The following is a 19,461-nucleotide window of genomic DNA, read 5'->3' on the forward strand; positions in this document are numbered from 1 at the left end:
ACCTGCTACCCAACGTCCTTGTGCGGAAGCAGAGTTGTAGTCACTCGACGGAATCGACGGAGCTCAGTCGTGGTGGTGGGAGACGGGTTAGTTACGATGTAAATATTCATTCATCAAGCGCCATCTACCCGCGGTATACAGTACTGATGAATGATGACGGTTGATATATGCACTAAAAAATGAAAATCTCTGATGGAAATTCTAAAAGTTTTCCGGACCACCTGTCTAGTGGAATTTGACAAAAACAGTTGATGGACTCGAAATTTTTGGCCAAAAACGACATATTAGTTCACCCCGTTCATCGTACACGCACTAGGAACGTATTGTTATCACTCGTCGAGGTGCCGACGACGACGCCACCGCTACCACAGTGGCGCAGTGTCATAACGGACATTTTTGTTTACGTGTCCGCGGTCCGGTGACGTGAACGGTTTGAAAAGTTAACAACAAAGCGGTTAGGCAACGAAAGCAAAAATCCGTCACTCCGTCGTCCCAGATTACGGCCGTGCACCGTTAACACTTACGTTACTAGACACCGAGATTCGCGACTGCCAACGAGTTTCATACTCGTCCCGTGTTCCGTTTTATATTTTTTCATAATATATATCATAAGATATAATATACCGTAACTAACGTGTACAATAACAGCATCATAGGTAAGTCGTCGTTTTATTCACGTATTAACCACCCAGGATAGAGTTAGGTGCCTACTGCCCCCGTGTCGTTTTTGCTTGCCTAACCGCCGTATTGCCGTAAGTTGTCTTGTCTTTGGTTGTCGTCGAGTTTGCATCCGTGTCGTGAATGACTTGACGTGAAAAGCGTATGTTTGTCGGTGTGTTTGTAGTAAGTACGTTGTTCGTGGGTTACCCATCCGTCACGCGGGCGTCATGTCGAGGTACCCGACGCTGCGCAGTTGCGGCTACGAGTTGGACCGGACCATCGGCACCGGTGGCTTCGGCAAAGTCAAATTGGCCACGCACACTTTGACGGGCGAGAAGGTGGCCATCAAGATCATGGACAAGACCAAGCTGGGCAAAGACCTGCCGCGCGTCAAGCTCGAGATCAGCGCTCTAAAGAATCTGTCTCATCCCAACATTTGCAAGCTTTACCAGGTGATTGAGACCGAGTCGCACTGCTATGTTGTCATGGAGTACTGTTCGGGTGGTGAGTTGTTCGATCACATTGTTGAGAAAAGCCGTCTAAGCGAAATGGAGTCGCGCATGTTCTTCAGGCAGATCATATCCGCTGTATCGTACTTGCATGACAATGGTTATGCACACCGTGATCTCAAGCCAGAGAATGTGCTTTTGGACAGGGAACAGAATTTGAAAATAATCGATTTTGGTCTGTGCGCTAAACCGCAAGGTGGCATGGATAGTTTGCTGTTGACCTCATGTGGATCGCCCACTTATGCTGCACCTGAACTCATTCAAGGAGTCAAGTACCACGGTTCAGAAGTAGATATCTGGAGCATGGGCGTAATATTATATGCATTGTTGTGTGGATGTTTACCATTTGAAAGTGACAATATTGATGAACTTTTCAAGAAAATATTACGTGGAAAATACATAGAGCCAGGTTGGCTGTCGTCAGGTAGTAAACGTTTGTTGAGACGTATGCTCTGTGTTGACCCATTAAAGCGTATTCGAATCAGTGAGTTAATTAATGACCCGTGGGTAAGACTAGGATTTGGATGTCCACCGTCCACCAAAACAAATGACGTTGATCGATGTAAGGATATAGAATGTCTTGAAGCTATTAGTCAACATTGTGATATTGATAAAGAAATTATTTGGTCCCGTCTTTCAAAGTGGAAGTATGATAGTGAAACTGCTACTTATTTGTTGTTATTAAATAAAAAAAAAAATGGTTCCCCAGTAGTTTTGAAGAAAAAAGAAGTACCTAGTCAACACCCAGAACTTATTATAAGAAGGCCAGTCGCTCTCCACACTCCTGGCCAAGAAAACAGAAGAGTAATTGGACGTGCTGTTCGAAGAAAAATAGATGAAGTGACACCAACTATACCTGCTAAAATCAAAAGAAATACTGATGTTGCAACTCCACAAGCACAACCTCAATGTTCATCAAATTTAAGTAGTCCTGCTGGTAAAATATTCTCAGGATTAGACCGTGTCAGGAAAGCATTGACACCTAGACGTCGTATTACAACTCCAACAAAAAAACAACCTGAAATTTTGAATATCAAAAAAGATTTATGTAATATATCAACTACAGTTTGCAAGGATCCGGAAAAGGTGATGAATCAATTGGAGAAAGCATTGGCAATGAAAAATGTTATTTGCTCAAGAAAAGATTTTGTGCTTAGGGGTAAATTAAGGAGTGATGTAGCTGATAAAGAAAAATTGAAATTATCTTTTGAGCTAGAAATTTGTTTGGTGCCTTCAATGAACAAAGAAAATGTGCCAGTTGTTGCCATTAAACGAAAGCGACTTAAGGGTGACTCTTGGATGTACAAAAAAATATGCGAGGAGATTCTAAATTTTACTGGAAAGTGTGAAACTATTCCAGAATAAAACCTTATTGGTTTTTGACTATTTTATTTTTATCTTGAAATTATTTTCTGAAATTGGTTGTATTAAAATTTAAATATAGTGATAGGTTAAAATACAATAATGATTATCTAGTTTACTCTACAGTATTATTAAGTTAATTTGATTATTTCAAAATGACAAAATGAGTAATAATATATTAATTGGTACAGATTTTTTTTCATGTATTATACCTATTTTATTTATTGTTTTCTTGACCGCTTATTATTACATACATGTTTATAATAAATCTTAAGGTGTAATATATTTACTTAAATGGTGATTAAATATGTTTGAACTTTTCTTCAGTCACCTAACTCTATGCTTCAACTTTTTTCTTTTGCTTTGTCTATAATTATTATAAATTAGTTGTTAAATAGGTATATTATGTAAAATAATTAATTTATATATTATACTAAATGATGATCAAAAATATCTTCTATCGAATAGATTTAAGTTATTTATATAAGTTTGATATACTCTGTAGCTTTGTTATAATTTATTATATTGAAATACACATCTGAATTCCATTAACAAAAAATAATTTTGTGTATATATTTTTTTTAATTCATTAAAATATAGCCTTCTAATCCTCTAATCATACAACCTATACTTATACAGTAAATGTGTATACAAAATATAATAGTATTAACTCAAACTTAAAAAATGTGTTAAGTTGTATGTTTAATGTGTATATAATGATATTATTAACAAAATAGTTGTTTGGAGTACCAATAGAAGTTATCTTAAAATTAAATTGATGAATTACATAAATCTTAACATTATTTAAAGTAAAATGATTTATTATCATTAACAAACTTAATTGTATTTTAGTGTTTAGTTAGGTTAGTTTTATGATTTTTTTATACACTTATTTTACAGTATTGGATATTTTGATACTAAAATAATAATTTTATTTTAAAAATAATAACTTGGTTAAAACGTTCTGTTTTAAAATAATAATTTTATTTTAAAAACTAATGATTAAAATTTTTATTTGCAGGATGTATTCATTAAAGTCATTTGTAATTGTAGCACTAATTTGCACATCTTTAACCGTAACCAGCCAAAATGCTGACAGTCAACAAGCCCGGTTATTAGTATCTAAACAAGTTCTTAACAAATTACTAGTTCAAGACTCTGACATCTTAGTTAAAGTATGTACACATACAATTTAATTGATTTTTGACTTTTGTTAAGTTATAATTTCTGATTCATTTGAATATAGTATACCATTTACAATGTGGGAAGTGTGCCAGCGACAAATGTTGTATTACAAGACTCAGGATTCCCTGATGAAGCATTTGCCACAGTCAAAGGAAATTTGAATATTCGTTTTAACAGAATTCCATCTGGCGCAAATGTTACTCATGCCGTCGTCATCAAACCTCTTACGTATGGCCGATTCAACTTCACAGCTGCAGTTGTGCAATACAAATCATCAGAAGGTGCTGAAGAGCCACAATTTGCAATAAGCAGCGAACCTGGTGAAGGATACATCATCAGTTACGCTGAATACGACAAGAAATTCTCTCCTCATTTGGTAAGTAAAATATATTATATTAGTGTTATTTTTTTTTGTCTAGTTAAAAATTCTAATTAAAACTTAAAAGTATGAAAACTACAGGTCCAAAACTACTTTTTTAAAACAATTTTAATCTTTCTTTGAGATATTAAGATTTAAATATTATAAAAACAACTGTTAGATTTTTAATAGGATTTAAAAAGTATTTTTTTAAACTATTTTTGTGAATTTTATTAATAATTAGGTTAAATAATTCTAGTTAAATAATATGCCTATGTTCTGTAATTAATATTTGTTTTTACTGTTTCAGCTTGATTGGTTTGTATTTGCAATAATGACCCTGCCAGCCGTGGTAGGACCATTCATGTTGTGGTGGGTTAGCAAGAGCAAGTATGAATTAATATTGAAACAAAAACGTGAAAAAGTGTCTAAAGACTAAAATTAATAAAATAAAAACCTATGTACAATTAAAATTAAGGATTCTTTAGCTTAATTTTATTTAATATATATTTTTTTTATATGTATCTACTTATAAAAATACCTTGATCATTTCCTAAAGCTAATTAGAAATTACTTTTTTAGTTAAAACTACTATAGAATCCACTTTACAGTTTTACTATACAAAACAAATTTATCAAATTTTCATATTGAAAATACGTGATCTCTATCTATTTTTCATTAAGTAATATCAATATCTGTATTATATATTTCCAAAAATTTAATATATAAAAGATCACCATTTATATTTTTTAGCAGGTAGGTACATTTTTTATGTTTATCTAATAACAATTTTGTTCTAAACTTGTTTATAAATAATATTAATTTGTTTGATATTAAATAATTTTTATTTACAAATTAAAAATAGGGGTCATTGGATGACTATATTTAATTTACAAATTTACCTTTGTGTTGTGTTCGTTTGAATTTATCCTTGGAATAATATTATTAAATTTAGATTTTGTTGAAATTTTACAATAAAATAAAGTTTTTTTTTTAAACAGAAAAATCATAAAATCTTCTACTTTTTATTCCTTATTAGTTATTAGATTCTCTTGGCAAATTCCAGGCTTACATTCAGTGGGGTGTAAATTTTTCATCTTGATAAAAATGAAAATTGTTTCAAAAGTAAAATATGTACCTCATGCTGTTTTTAATTTTAATATTGTTATTTTGAAATTGTGTTTTGATAGAAAACATTTTACTGTAACAAGCTGTACGACAAAATACAAGTAGTGTAAACTTAGTTTTAAATATTTTCTGGACGAACAGTATCGCTATTAAGTATGCTGATTAAAAAAAATCTATACATGTTGACTGTATAAAGAATTTAATCCATTCGGTTTATTACAATTTATTAATATTTGTCAACTTATTACCCTAAAAGATAAAGATTGGAGCTTTTTTATTGGCGGTCCTAAAGGTCATGATATTATACAGAAAAATATAACGAAAAAAACTCATAAAACCAGTAGGAAATAGTCAATACCTACATTAATTGTTCTGTTGAGAATATGTTTCAAAGACAAAATGAGGAATAAATATATTATAATATTTTTTAAATCTAAACCATTTCGAAATAATAATTAAAATCGTGTTTATGTGTATACACAACCATCGAAACCTCGTATACATAATATGGAGTATTTGTCGGAATTTAGGCAGTGATGACTGCCTCGCTTGCTCTATACAAAAATGTATTTAAATAATAATCTCCGTAAGACCGTAACGATTTATAGAGAGGGAAGAATGCAACAGCATAGGTACATAATATTGTGTATAGGTACTACCTACTGAGCATGTATACAGCTGTATAGTGAGCTGCCTTTCGAGATTAAAAGTTAATACCACCCTTAACATAATAAAATCGTATATGAATATAAAGTGGGGGGTGGAGCGTGTATTTACGGCGACGAGAGTAAAAATACTCGGGGATTACACAATTTGGTACTTCAGTTGTGGATTCTGCAGTTGACGACGTAATATAATATTTTATTTTTACATTCCGTAAACCAAATTATAATATTTAATAGCATAACGAGCGTTAAAAATCTCCTGGACGGATCTAGTGTCAAATTTATAAAGTCATATAGGATAAAAGAAAATAAGTCAATCCAGACGACGATTGTGGAGAGAAGAAAGAAGTAAGAAATGGATAGGAAAAATTCATAGGTAGGTAACATTTATTATTGAAAGAAAATCGGGAAGAGGAAGACCTTACCTAGGCTAGGTAATCATATAAAGAAAATTATGTTGGATATTGGCAAAGGATCTTGCGCAGAGAATTGAATGAAGTTGCTATGGATAGAGAAGACTGAAGTAAACCCATCTGCGGATTGAAAAAATAATGTTTTAAAATTGCTAAATATTTAGGTAGGTAGGTATATTAAGTTTAAGACTACTGCTCCTCCGATTCGGTGTCGTTATATCAAGGGAAGATTTCGAAAAAAGCGATGCAGAGTCCGTTAGTACCAATTTTATTTATAATTTGGGCTTGGCTGCTCGTAGCAGTCGTCGCCGGGAAAGTAGCGTAAGCACTCGTAGTTGCATATCTAAGGCGCCGCGGCACGATCGTATGCTCTTTGCAGGTACGGTTTAAATAGTACTTATAATAACATTGCCATTATTACGATTCGTAATGATAATTAATGAGTTACCGGTAAAACAGAAGAGTTGTGTCCAAACGTGCACTGATGGTTACCGTCTATCGAGCACAATAATATTATTAATTCCATATTAGGTCGGACGCCATGCGTTTTTTTCAATGAATGTCTGCATGTACATTATAATTATAAATACACTAATATACTATTTGAATAGGTACTGTCAATACCACCATGGGCACTGCGCATTGGGCAGGTACGTTATTCACGTTTTAATTTCTTCCACTCAATCCGCTCCTTAACATTTGATTGTTTTAATATTGAAGTTTTGCCTATTTATTGTTACAGAAACATTACTCTGCACGAAACACTGCTATATAATAAACTACTGTAAAATTGGTCACAAAAATCCACCCAATCCACCAGCTACATTTACCTATACAAATACCCTAACTGAATTAAAAGCTAACCGCACAGACGCACTATACCAAATGCTCTCATATGTTGGTCCTCTCGAATAGGTAGCGAAAATGAGAACAATTGAACCAGTATTATACTGTATAAGTATAGCTATTATCACACATTTACGCAATAAAAAGTTTAAAATGTTATACACTTATACAGTTATATATTCAAAATTCATCATAGGCATATGGATATCGCTACAATCGGCTACAATCTGCTATCATCGGTGTAAATCAATAATCGGGAGGTCTCCTACAGTCCTACCGGTAGTCTTCCCAACCCTCTAAAATGAATAAACTATTGAATATTGGCTCCCAATATTAGGTAAAGTATCCCATAGAATTTACTCCCAAGAAAGGCGATATTCGATTTAATTTTCATGTATGGGGCGAGGATTCGTCACTAAAAACCCAAATAGTGCCATTCGGTAGCTAGTGACGCCGGACGATGGTTGTGACCACAGCGCGGTAGTAGTGACTGCGCTCAACCAACGAGTCACGCCTAGCAAAATGTACAAAATAATAATTTTTTAACAGTAACAATAATGTAACCTTATGCAATTGTAATAATGTGAATTTTTTTTTTAATCCAATTTTGATATCTTAAGATGTTAGAAAATTTATCTAACATCCGCCTACTTAAATACTATTTATTGGGCCTGCAGTATAATATGCTTGCGCATTACCTACGTATAACATAATGTCATATAAATTGCGATGGCAAGAATATTAGTGTAAACTAATAAATTATGCATTTATATACTATATTCATTACTGTTCTAGTAAACAACTATTACAATAATTATACGATTTCTAATTAGTATAATATTATACTTTATATTATATAGTACTTTACTGATTATTGACTTGGAGACGTCATAAAATAATTAAATTATAATATATCGAGGTGATCGTCGAAGAACGATGACTTAGCGGCGGCCTTAAACCTAGGATCGAGGCCAATTCGGCGTGTTGCTCTGATTATAGTATTTTAATTACTATAATATTTTACTATTTCAGAATGTATTATTTATATGTACTACGTTGCAAATCGTGTCCACTGTCCAGACAGGCGTAGACGCTTTGAAAATGTATTATGCACAATATATCGACTCAATATCAAATGTTTGTAAATATTTTATTTACACACTGGTAACAGTTATTACATAATATATATGTATACAGACATACAGTAATAATATATCATATATTAAATACATATAAGGTGGGTTACCTACCGTTATTTACTCTTTTTTCACATAGGTACATACAATATATTATGTATACACTATAGTACTATACATATTCATAGACTTAAAGTTAGTGTTGAAAAACGAGAAATCGCGGTGGCCAACCTGTATATTATTATGTAAAAATGAGAAATTAATAATAATTATTGGTTAAACGATCGAAACATTACATAAAACTCGGAATAAAATTATAGGTACAGGTACAAAACTTAATGATATAGTAAATAGTAATAATAATAACACCATCCATTGAAATGAGAATCTCGATAAATATTCTTCCTGTAATCATACAAAAAAAAAATCGTGTAGATACCAGCAAATAGTTATATCATGCTGTATATAAGTATAGGTACATGGGTACCAACATGGGTGGACATTTTTTCAAGAGGGGGATTGAAAGTTAATATAAAATGGACAATACACATAGTATATAAATATATAATATGTTTGGTCAGAAAGCAAACAGATTTAAAATTCCACGGGGAGCAGGTGCCTCGTCTTGCCCTCCTCGGGGGACACCCACAATATTTTTTTAAACGATGACAAGAAACTTCGTGCTTACTTTTCAAGGACTTCGCATCGACTTGACCGATTCCCGAGTTCTTTTCGGAATCCTCCTACCGATGTGCAACGCCATTTCTCCCAGTTTGATCTCTTTGAACACAGCTATCGCTTCACGATGACTTAACCCGTGCAACGGTTTGTTGTTGACGGCCAATATCTCGTCACCTAAAACATTATAATAGGTATTATCAAAAACCGTTTTGTAATTTTAATATACGTAATAAATAATAGTATATCAATACAATAGGTATTGTAATGTTTGTGTTTAGGACTTAAATGTCTGACACTCAGTCAACAACAGCTAGACCAGTGAATTTGAATCGACTCAAAACTAATTTTTAGAAAGATTTGCAACATCTTTCTAAAACACTTCTATTATGTGTGTTTGTATAATACAATAGATTTGGTGTCTCATTAAACATGGGTGCAGAAGTGCGAGAAGTTTGAACTTTTGAAGTGTACAAGTGTATACATATAAGTCATGGGTGAGTAGTAAATTCGATTTCGTTTATTTAACGAAACATACATCGACATTTGTCGATGTAATGTATTTACGGACCTACTGTACTAGGAATACGGTAAATAGGTTAACTTTCAAAATGTACAATATTATGTTCAGTAACCTAGAATGATCGTCAAGATAGAATAAATCTACAGGTAGTCTATAAAGACCTATTATAAGACTACGTAATTAAAAGAAAAATTGAATGCGTAGCATACTATTCTATATTTTTCTTGATCTGTGAATCATAAATATGTTTTTGTTAATAAAAGTAACCTTGACAACGAATACTTTAAGAACAATATGTCGGAAATAAAACATCTTGTATCCAGCTCAAAAGCGTATTACTTATGTTAATACCTTTAATACCATGCTACATATACAGTTATAAATTAAGTAAAATTTTTTTTTATTGTTGATTTGCGTTGCTAGGTCATAAACAACACATCATGAAATCGACCTGGTGAAAATCGTTCAGAAACAAAATAAAGTCGCACCCAACCCAAAAACAGAGTATTATTATCTATGTCGAAAAATCGAAAGATATCAGCAAGAATCCGATGTTTAAAAATTATATTATTGTTTAATATACTGTTGCCTCGGAAACGGGTACGAAAACGATCTTGGTTTCGCGTAATATTTCGTTCCATTTCGATTTGCGTATACGGTCTCGAAAGAGTGATCCGAAACCGGACGGAAAATCCCGAACCCCTCGTCGAAATCGCAACCCCGTCACGGCCGATTTATCCCACCCTGCCCGTACCATAATATTGTTGTACAATGATATTATGCATTGCACCGCGACCGTTCGGTTGCATAGCTGCAGTTTACCGGGCGTACATAATTCGCGAATAATATCGCGAGCACACGGTTTCGACGTAGTTCTACGTTATAATCGTCGTTATTATTACTGTTACATCGTGCCCGCGCACGGGTAGTTAATTTAACGAGTGTGGATTAGACCGATCGAATCATACGAATAATGTCCGGTAACGGGACCGCCGCCGACGGATTACGCGACCGACCGAGTGCGTACCATGTACACATCTACATGCGTACAATATAGTAGGTAATAATATAATAATAATATATTATATTATAATATCGCAGTAATTCAAAGTGTGCTGCGCCTCCTAATTTGTCCTACCCATACATTTTGCGATCGCCAGTCAGCGGTAGCTGTTCGTGCGTTTTAATTGCCATACCGCGCTGCAGTACACCTACCTACCATATTATTATTGTCGTCATTATCATAATAATTACTCATTACTGCTCGATATTATAATATGTTGTCAGGGGCGTTGCCATTATTATTTATTATCACGTGTGTACGTGCTTCCGGTTTTCGGTATGATCGGAAATAAATCGCCGATCACTGGCCACAGGCGACGGACGACGATTTTTGCGTTAAGACTTGCATGACCGCGCAGGGTGGTGCGGGTAGGTCAGCCGGATGCGGATTTGACAGGGTGAATCGATGAAAATAAAAACTACCCTATGATTCGGCTTATTTTCCAATAAGTAGGGTACGCGCGTGAGTTTCTCCGTAATTCGTGTGTAGTCGAAAATAATTATTATAATTCTCCGGCGGCGTGGCATGTCATACTATGTGTTGCATAATGTTAAAAAATAGGCAGAGTTTGTCATGGGCGGAAAAACATTTTGTAGGTACATATTATTACCACCACCGCGTTATTTAAGTGTATTTTTCACGTCTTCGTTTAACTGATTCGCGGAAAAAATAAAGTCGAGAATAATAAATGCGTCGCCGGAGCTGTTATCGGGCTTCAGATACAACATACGTGGTATACGCTCGTCGTAAAGTATAATAATAATAATAATAATATTATATATGCGCGTACTACACGGCAATATAATATATCGTCTTGGTTTAATGTTCAACAGCGGCTAGCCGCGGCGGGGGTGAGCTTTGCCATTTGAACGGGAAACAACCCCGTTTGACTTTTTCTCCCGCGGTTTTGGGTGAGCTCGCCACGACGATTTATCGTTTTCTAAAGTCACTTCCATCCATTATGATGGGCACCCCGTATACTACGGTCTACACCCTGAAACTCGTGGAATGTTTATTATTATTGAACGGGGGTGGCGGTGCTAAGGAAATCCAGTGTAGATATAATATTGTATAAACTATATCAAAGACTCTAAAAAATAGATCGTAAGCAATAAACGTATGTATTTATTTTTTCTAAATCGCGAGCGTGGCGAATGCAACTGCAGTTTTCGCGTACGTCCCGATCATATATTATTAAATTGTATTTCCGGGGAAATAGGACTCGTGCTGCAGCATATACCAATATGGCCTATATGTGAGTAATTATGTAATACGCGACACGTGGAAATACTGTTTTTAATTTTCATCTCATTTTACCCCGTTAGTTGGTTTTCGGGAAAAAGGGAAATCGCTGCGACGGTGGACTCCTCCGTTAATAATACCTACATATATAAGTGCATTGTATTTATATAATAATAATAATACAATAATATTAGGGGTTTATGACGTTTACTGCAGCACAATCCCATCACGAACTCATACGTATAACGTATACAATATTATTGTAATTATACGAGGAAAAAAACGCGCTCGTGTGACCGTATGAATTATTTATGCTCGCATATCTTATTGTTGTGTGTGTATAATATTCTAATATAGATTATACGGTGCTGCAGTGGGCTCGTGCACGGTGTGTGTGTCCGTTCGGACCCATACAATATACATTCAACAATTCAACATTGTACACAGCACGTATACATACATAATATAATATGTAGTACATTAGTACAATACCTGTGGCCGACTGCCTATAATATTATACTCTGCGCGCGTATTATACCTGTAAAATATGCGACGACGGATGACTCATAATGTACGGTTTTCTGGACGGAGCCGGACGTGCCAGCCAGCTCGGCAAAGGCGCAATGAACCCGATGCACGAGTGTTGTAATATTGTTTGGGAATAAATGTGCTACATTATTTTATTGTACGATTAAAATATATTTATTGTATTATAATCGTTTAGTCTTCGTTAGTGATATAATATTATTGTGTTACAGACAGATGCGTTCATAATATCATATAGTATAATTTGTACCGTACATCACGGTTATCTATACTCGATAACCGTGGTACAGACGCATTTTTTTTTTTTTGATACTATAATATAGCGTGCATCTATTTCTGCGGCGACCCACCCATGTAATTTGATCTACTACCTCCTCGTCAATATACCCTATATATTACATATTATACACGAATCACTAAATTCAAAAAGAGCACATGTCCAAGGACTTGACAACATCGTATGACATGTAATTTTGTAAAATTTCAGTATCTTACCATATCACTGTAATTTCTGTGTAATGTGAATTTTTCAATTTTTTTGCTTCAGTTTTTTTTTCCGAAATATTGGGTTTTTTTTTGTCTCTACTGAATATTTCATGAAATGTGAAAAATATTGTACCACTGTCCACCATAGAACATTCCTAAACAGCTTATAAGTCTAATATTTTTAAATATCGTACATATTTAATTATTCTACTAAGTACAAATCAGAACTTGAATAATAAAAGCATAGTTGGACAACGTTTGAGTGAGCATACTGATAAGCTATTCTGTACAGATTGCGTACAAATAGTATTTACCCTTATGATATTCTGTATATCTATATAATCCACTCGTAGATACGATGATATGACGTTTCAATTGTTTTATAATATGTCCGTTGCATCCAGCATTATGTTATAGGTATACTGTATATATTATAGTCTATATTGTGTATATCACACACAGCCCTTTGCCATTATTATATTATGTATATTGCATCATCGTATTATATAGACGTTATTTATTTATTTATATTATTTGCAGATATCTTTGCGTGTCAGCGAGAAGACTCAAACTGAAGTACACTTATATAATACACAATATTATATATATATATATATATATATATATACAGAGACACAGAGTAATTGAATTACGGATTCCACGACGGATACAAATGCCGTCTCTGGATGCTCACGAGGTATTTACAATTACTTAGCACGGTATCGTTGGAAAACTGACCGTTGACGTAACACTAGGCACCAGTCTTAGCTATATGTTCCGTGTGCCTATTCGTAATAAAATGTTCAAATTTTATTACCATTTAACGTCTTAACGAGATACCACGGTTTATAGGGGTTTTCGTGCTTGTATCAATATGTCAATCGATCGACTAATCTCCGAAGCCCACAACATTTTAATATGTATACTATATACTGCATGGAGCAATATATTATGCTGTACTATGGAGGAGTGCTATGTGTATTGCTATTGAGTAATAAAAAATTTTTTATTATGAGATCCGATGGAAAAAATTACGATATTACCGGTTTTATAATTACTATACATACGAAATATCGCTATAATGTATACATATATAGGTGTAATAGGAATGGGTACTCGGGTTTTATGTTCAGTGTACCGAATATAACATATTCATTTTTATAATAATGTGTCTATGTCTACAAAAATGAACAATTCCTGATGTAAAAGGATATATTAGTATATTTTGTAAAATGCGTTTGAAAAAAAATGAAGTAATTAAAAGTAAACACACGTATATGTGTACGAAAGACGCACGCGTTTTTTCTTTCGAAAGTACTTAATAATCATAAAAGCTCGAAATCTCGAAAGCGTACTGTAAAAATAAATAAGCTGAATCAATAGTTATAACATATAATATAATATTATACGGCATAATTGAGTTTGACGGAATATCGTATAGGTACTTGCAACGTATAATATTATGCAGAATAAGACAATTTTTATTTTTCGCCGCGGGTAGTACAAAATTAATACCGAACAAAACAAATATGTGCATCACACACACGCGCGTAGTATAACATTCGGTGTGGCGTTTTATCCTTTTGACAGTTTTATTGTACTGCAGTTAATAATAATTGTTTTACAGTGTTTAATGTCGGCAGACAGTATAATCATATGTAATCGTAAAAAACTCAAAAATCGACACTATATAATACGCTTATGGCACAATATGACGTGTCAGGTAATATTATGAGCGTTTGTGTCGTGTGTGCGTGTGCGTTTGTTTGCGATTTTATATCAGTCCTTGAAATTGCGATTATGATATATGGGAGCACCGTATAGATAATAATATACATTGAATCGAAAAGCACGTTACTATAGTGCCTACGCCCCGCTAATCCTGCGCAAAGCTATAAATGACGGACGAAGAATACGTATTTCCGACGAATTATTATAATCGCAAATATAATACTTAAGACAAAGTTCTGTGCCGAAAACGATATTGGCTTTGATAACAGTTGCAGTAGGTAGGCGGATTATAGGTAGGTCGCTATAATAGTATAATATCGCACATACCTACATTTATTTGCTATGTACCATATAACATAATCCCGAGGTGGGTTTGACGTCAAAGTTTTGCGTTCGCCAAGCCCATGTCTTCGAGGTTGGTGGACGATGTATACACAGGAGTAGCTCACACTCGTACCTATACCTCCTCTATATATACATATATTGCTTACCTTGACCCCACCGAACTAATATATATATATATCTGTATTATGTTTATATATGATCTGATATAATATAATATTATGTTATGTGTATAGGAAGGTAATAATTGCCGATGGGTTTACGGTTCCCTTTATCGCGTATTCGTTCTTACATTAATAATATCGTAATTTATACGTTTCAAAGCGTCCAACACACACACGTACTTACGAGTTATATGAGTACAAACAGTGTTTCATCAGCAAAAACAGATGCGAGAGGGGAGTCCCACAAACACATCTTGCAAAACCCTTCTGAATCACCGATTCAATATGTACGATATCAGTGGCCTCATTTGGTGGTGAATGGCGGTGGTGGTGGTGGTGGTGGTGGGGAGGGTGACTCGGCGGGTTAACTTAAATAGCTTGACCGGTCGTTGGCGTGACTGCAGGTTTAACTTACAATAATTAGGATTACTTTTTGACTTTTTCATATGAATTTCTAGTTTTTCATTTTAATTATTTTCTGGGTGGGGGTTTCATTTTCTAATATCCCCCCCCCCCAGAAAAAGTTGTAATTACTCCACTGGGTGTATATTTTATATGTTCTAGAATAATAGAACATATTATAATAGTATTTTATAATGATAATAACAGTATAGGAGTTATTTCGACATATTTCGGGATTGTTACCCTTTTAAAACAACGCCACTCCTTAACACAATAAATTATATAGATGATTCGGCATAACAACCTCATTGCCGTCTGATAAATCTCTGGCGTATCGTAAATATATATTAAAATATTATTGTACCTTCTTTCAACGTCTCCTTGTCGGCGGCTTGTCCGTTCGGAAAAATGGTTTTCACATAGATGCCCATCGTACCTTTCGGCGAGTCCGTGCCGCCTACGATGCTGAAGCCCAGGCACTTGTGGCCCGGGCCTTTTTGGAACTTGACCGTCATTATCGTGAAACACGCATCCTTGCCGCCCCCCCGCGGCAGCGTGTAGAAACAATTGCCGTCGTTTTTTCCGCCCTGTGGACACGATACACGGGTTATTAATTAAGTCTATTATAATACGTATATACAGGTACTGCAATTGTCGCGCACATATTATTGTATTTTCAAACAAAGCGATATCGTATTGTATTAATTCGTATAACGAATATAACACATAATAGCGACGTGCGACGGTTTTCGTCGCCGGAAACGGAAATCGTGCCGTACAGGCGTACAGTGTATAGGTAATAAATATTATTATAACACACCACAGGCACAGTCGGTCATATTATTATTATTATTATTATTATTACGTGGACAATCTCATAAAATTATGCGATGTTTTATATCATAGAGGTGTTGAAAAGCGTTTTAAATCGTTTCAATAGGCATAGACAATAATATGGTAGTAGTGGATTACGCGAACGAAATCGAGGACGAGAGGACCGCGAAGGTTATAATATTATGTACTCGCGAATCCAGTGGGTGTATATTTATTATTATTGTTGTTATTACTGTCACGCACACACACACACACACACACACTTATATATGTATTTATTATAAAGTAATGCTAACCTAATTATTTGTCGAATTAAAATGTGTCTTACACCTTATGTGTCGCACGCTGAACTATATTATACACATTATATAATGCTCTCAATGCTGCAGCCTGTCAGCATTGAGCACATTATGAATTGTACTTGTGACTGTTGGCATATAGGGACAGTAGGTATGAGTAATTACATTTGTTTTGTTTTACACGGAGGATGTTACTAGGTAAAGAATATAATATATATTGTCATTATTTATTTACTTGCTTATTTATTGTTATAGTGTATAATATTATACAATATTTCACAATAAATATTATTATACATTAATGTTCACGCGATATCACGCCGATAAAAAATATTACATTGTATTTTTGTTTATGTGCGAATGATACGAATAAAAGACAGAACCTACGGATTTGTACTCTTCGAGTGGAAATTATTCATGATGTATCATGTATGTGAGGAACAATAAATATCAAATTTGTGTCTACAGTGAAATGTTAATCGCCAAGTTTTTGTACTTTTACATGTATCTTGGATAAATAATGTTTTAAACCGATTATTTTTACATGTGTAGTATCAATAATACTCAAATTACCATATAAAGTGGAGACGATTATCATAATAAAAACTATGCGAATTTATCGTATAATATTATAATTTAGCGAATAAATACGAACTTCCAACTACTCTTTTATACATTCTAAAGCGTAAAGACATATTATTGTTTTTTTTACTTATATGTAAAATATTAAATTATTCCATATTAGGAGAGTATTGCGATTATGCAACGAGCAAGTAAAATAAATCAAAATTCAAATCATTTAGCCTATAACGTATATCTGACCAATAAATACTAAACATAAAATTATTTTTTTTCATCTTAATGTTACCGTTCTTTAAAACATGAATATATGCAATTTATTTTTATAATTTTCAAGTTTAAATCGATATATGACACAAATATATTGCACGTACATTTTGGGTCATACAGTACAGTATTGTTAAGAGGTAATTAATCAAGTACACAAAAGATAAATATTATAACTGTTAAAATTTGTTGTCTGTTTGAAGTTTCTACAAGAATTTATACGTGACAAGTATAATTGAACAGTGTTTTGTTTTTTGAAATGTATTGTCATATATTTAAAATAATTTTTGGACTCTATCTATTGACAGCACCTGTTAAAAAGTATAAGAGTTAATAATATTATTTGTTTACAATGTGATTAGAAAAAGTTAATATTTAAATATAACTTTTACATTCGAAAAATAAATAGAAAGGTACTTGAAAAATGAAGTACCTTTTAGATATTATAATATCATAATTTGTTTTTGATTTTATCAATGTCGTCTGAATGGAAATCGATAACAAATTATCAAAAAATATTTTGATTAACATACAGGTATACAACAATGCTGTTCAATATGTGAGTATTTACAGAATATAATGGTAAAAATCGATTATTATTGAAATAAAGACATCACCTAGTACGAGAATAATAACAATGTATTTATATTTTCAAACCACGTTTCTATAGGTAACGATTTAGATCACACATTGTAACATTGACATCACGATTTGTCATCTAAGAAATGTATAATAATATGAATATATTCATCATAACTATTCATAACCAATGAATATCAATAATTTAACAAAACGTAATAAAATAACCACAAGAATACGTGACTTGTATATTATATTTTATTTTCGTTCAAATATATTTAAATGCAATATAATACCCATAGAACTAAATATTAAAAATACATATCGTATACAATTTAGATACAATATGCATATCAAATGTTATCTGAATAAATTATGACAATGTAGAAGTTAGGTTGTTGTCCTAAAAGTTTTTACACATATTGTATTTAATATTTAAGAGTCGGGTGGCATCACTGAGTGCTCTCCCAATCTGTTAATTATTGTTATTATGTACTCAACCAAAATTACTTATTGTACTTATTATATGCATAGATTGTAATAATATTTTTAATAAAAAAAAAATGAAGAGCATATTGTGATTAGTTATTATCGCATATAATTCATATACTATACCTATATGTGGTAATTTATCATGATATATATGCATATATTTATATTTTATTATTATAACTCGTAATAATAACCTAGGATTCTTATAGGATCTTCATTTATTTCGAATAAAAATCCAAATCTATTATAATAAACAATGCTTTTTTGATTTGTTAACTTTGTTGGACTTTTAAAAGAAGAATACGAATAAATAATTGATTAAACTGAAAGATATACTTGTAAAGCCTATTCTATAAGGTAAAGTATAATATTATACCTACTATTGTTGATTAATATTGAAGTTTGTTTAAAAAACATTTACAATCTATATACCTAGAAACATTTTTTAAAATTTATATCATCGGCGTCTAATAGACCGTTGGCTGCAACAATTTTTTAGGTTTTCATTATATTATCTTAAAGTACATTAATATTAGTGTAGTAGTTACGAATAATTAATCTAATTAGTCTTAATTATAAATGTCATTGTGTTATTTATGTAGTCTGGATCAAGGGTTTCAGAGAGGATGTCTGGTTCTCCTGCTTCCCGTTTATCTGTTTCATAGGAGAGACATCTGTTATGATATGTTTGATCGAGGGAAAGAAACATTTTATATAACAATTAATAAGTATACTAATAATATGATTTATTAATTTACATAGCGTGAGTAGACAAGCGGAGAAAACCCGGCCATTGACGAAACTTCAAAGTAAGTTTATATAAATAAAGGGAACTAGTCAGCTTGCTTGATAAAAGCACACTCAAGAGTGTTCAGGTGTACAGCACTCGAAACATTTTCTTTTAAAAGTTATTGAAGATTTTAATTTTTTCTTTGTTTTCGATTTACTCTGAGCTCAATCAAGTAATGAGTG

The 19,461-nt window shown here is 33.0% G+C and overlaps 3 protein-coding genes across 7 annotated transcripts in view; 2 read left to right on the forward strand and 1 right to left on the reverse strand.

Annotated features, from left to right (window-relative positions):
• Positions 1 to 409: 409 nt before the first annotated feature.
• On the forward strand, positions 410 to 5,421 carry LOC111030715 (translocon-associated protein subunit beta). Of its 2 annotated transcripts, XM_022310369.1 has the most exons (4): positions 410 to 656; positions 3,553 to 3,706; positions 3,778 to 4,092; positions 4,385 to 4,524. In XM_022310369.1, the coding sequence occupies exons 2-4, from the start codon at positions 3,554 to 3,556 to the stop codon at positions 4,511 to 4,513; spliced, it is 597 nt and encodes a 198-aa protein (XP_022166061.1). In that variant the 5' UTR covers positions 410 to 656; position 3,553; the 3' UTR covers positions 4,514 to 4,524. The 2 variants fall into 2 exon arrangements, with proteins under 2 accessions (XP_022166061.1, XP_022166060.1); XM_022310368.1 differs by lacking the exon at positions 410 to 656 and having other exon boundaries at positions 3,534 to 3,706; positions 4,385 to 5,421.
• Positions 663 to 2,596, forward strand: LOC111030714 (maternal embryonic leucine zipper kinase-like). The gene has a single exon (XM_022310367.1). The coding sequence runs from the start codon at positions 888 to 890 to the stop codon at positions 2,532 to 2,534; it is 1,647 nt and encodes a 548-aa protein (XP_022166059.1). The 5' UTR covers positions 663 to 887; the 3' UTR covers positions 2,535 to 2,596.
• A 2,841-nt stretch (positions 5,422 to 8,262) lies between the features above and the next one.
• Positions 8,263 to 19,461, reverse strand: part of LOC111030713 — a 51,560-nt gene continuing 40,361 nt past the window's right edge. For all 4 annotated transcript variants that reach the window (XM_022310364.1, XM_022310362.1, XM_022310366.1 and 1 more), the window contains 3 exons: positions 15,804 to 16,026; positions 8,951 to 9,117; positions 8,263 to 8,667 (listed from right to left, as the gene is read on the reverse strand). In XM_022310364.1, coding sequence (XP_022166056.1) covers positions 8,954 to 9,117; positions 15,804 to 16,026 — 387 coding nt within the window. In that variant the 3' untranslated portion in view covers positions 8,263 to 8,667; positions 8,951 to 8,953. The remainder of the gene's footprint in view (positions 8,668 to 8,950; positions 9,118 to 15,803; positions 16,027 to 19,461) is intronic.

This window comes from Myzus persicae, unplaced genomic scaffold (genome assembly GCF_001856785.1).
Source record: "Myzus persicae strain clone G006 unplaced genomic scaffold, MPER_G0061.0, whole genome shotgun sequence".
In the NCBI taxonomy this organism is placed as follows: Eukaryota; Metazoa; Arthropoda; class Insecta; order Hemiptera; family Aphididae; genus Myzus; species Myzus persicae.

Bases quoted from the DNA above. Each gene is read 5' to 3' on its own strand.
- LOC111030715 (XM_022310369.1), top strand. From the start codon at position 3,554: ATGTATTCATTAAAGTCATTTGTAATTGTAGCACTAATTTGCACATCT. The intron at 3,707-3,777 runs GTATGTACACAT...ATTTGAATATAG, and splicing joins ACTCTGACATCTTAGTTAAA to TATACCATTTACAATGTGGG. The intron at 4,093-4,384 runs GTAAGTAAAATA...TTACTGTTTCAG, and splicing joins AGAAATTCTCTCCTCATTTG to CTTGATTGGTTTGTATTTGC.
- LOC111030714 (XM_022310367.1), top strand. From the start codon at position 888: ATGTCGAGGTACCCGACGCTGCGCAGTTGCGGCTACGAGTTGGACCGG.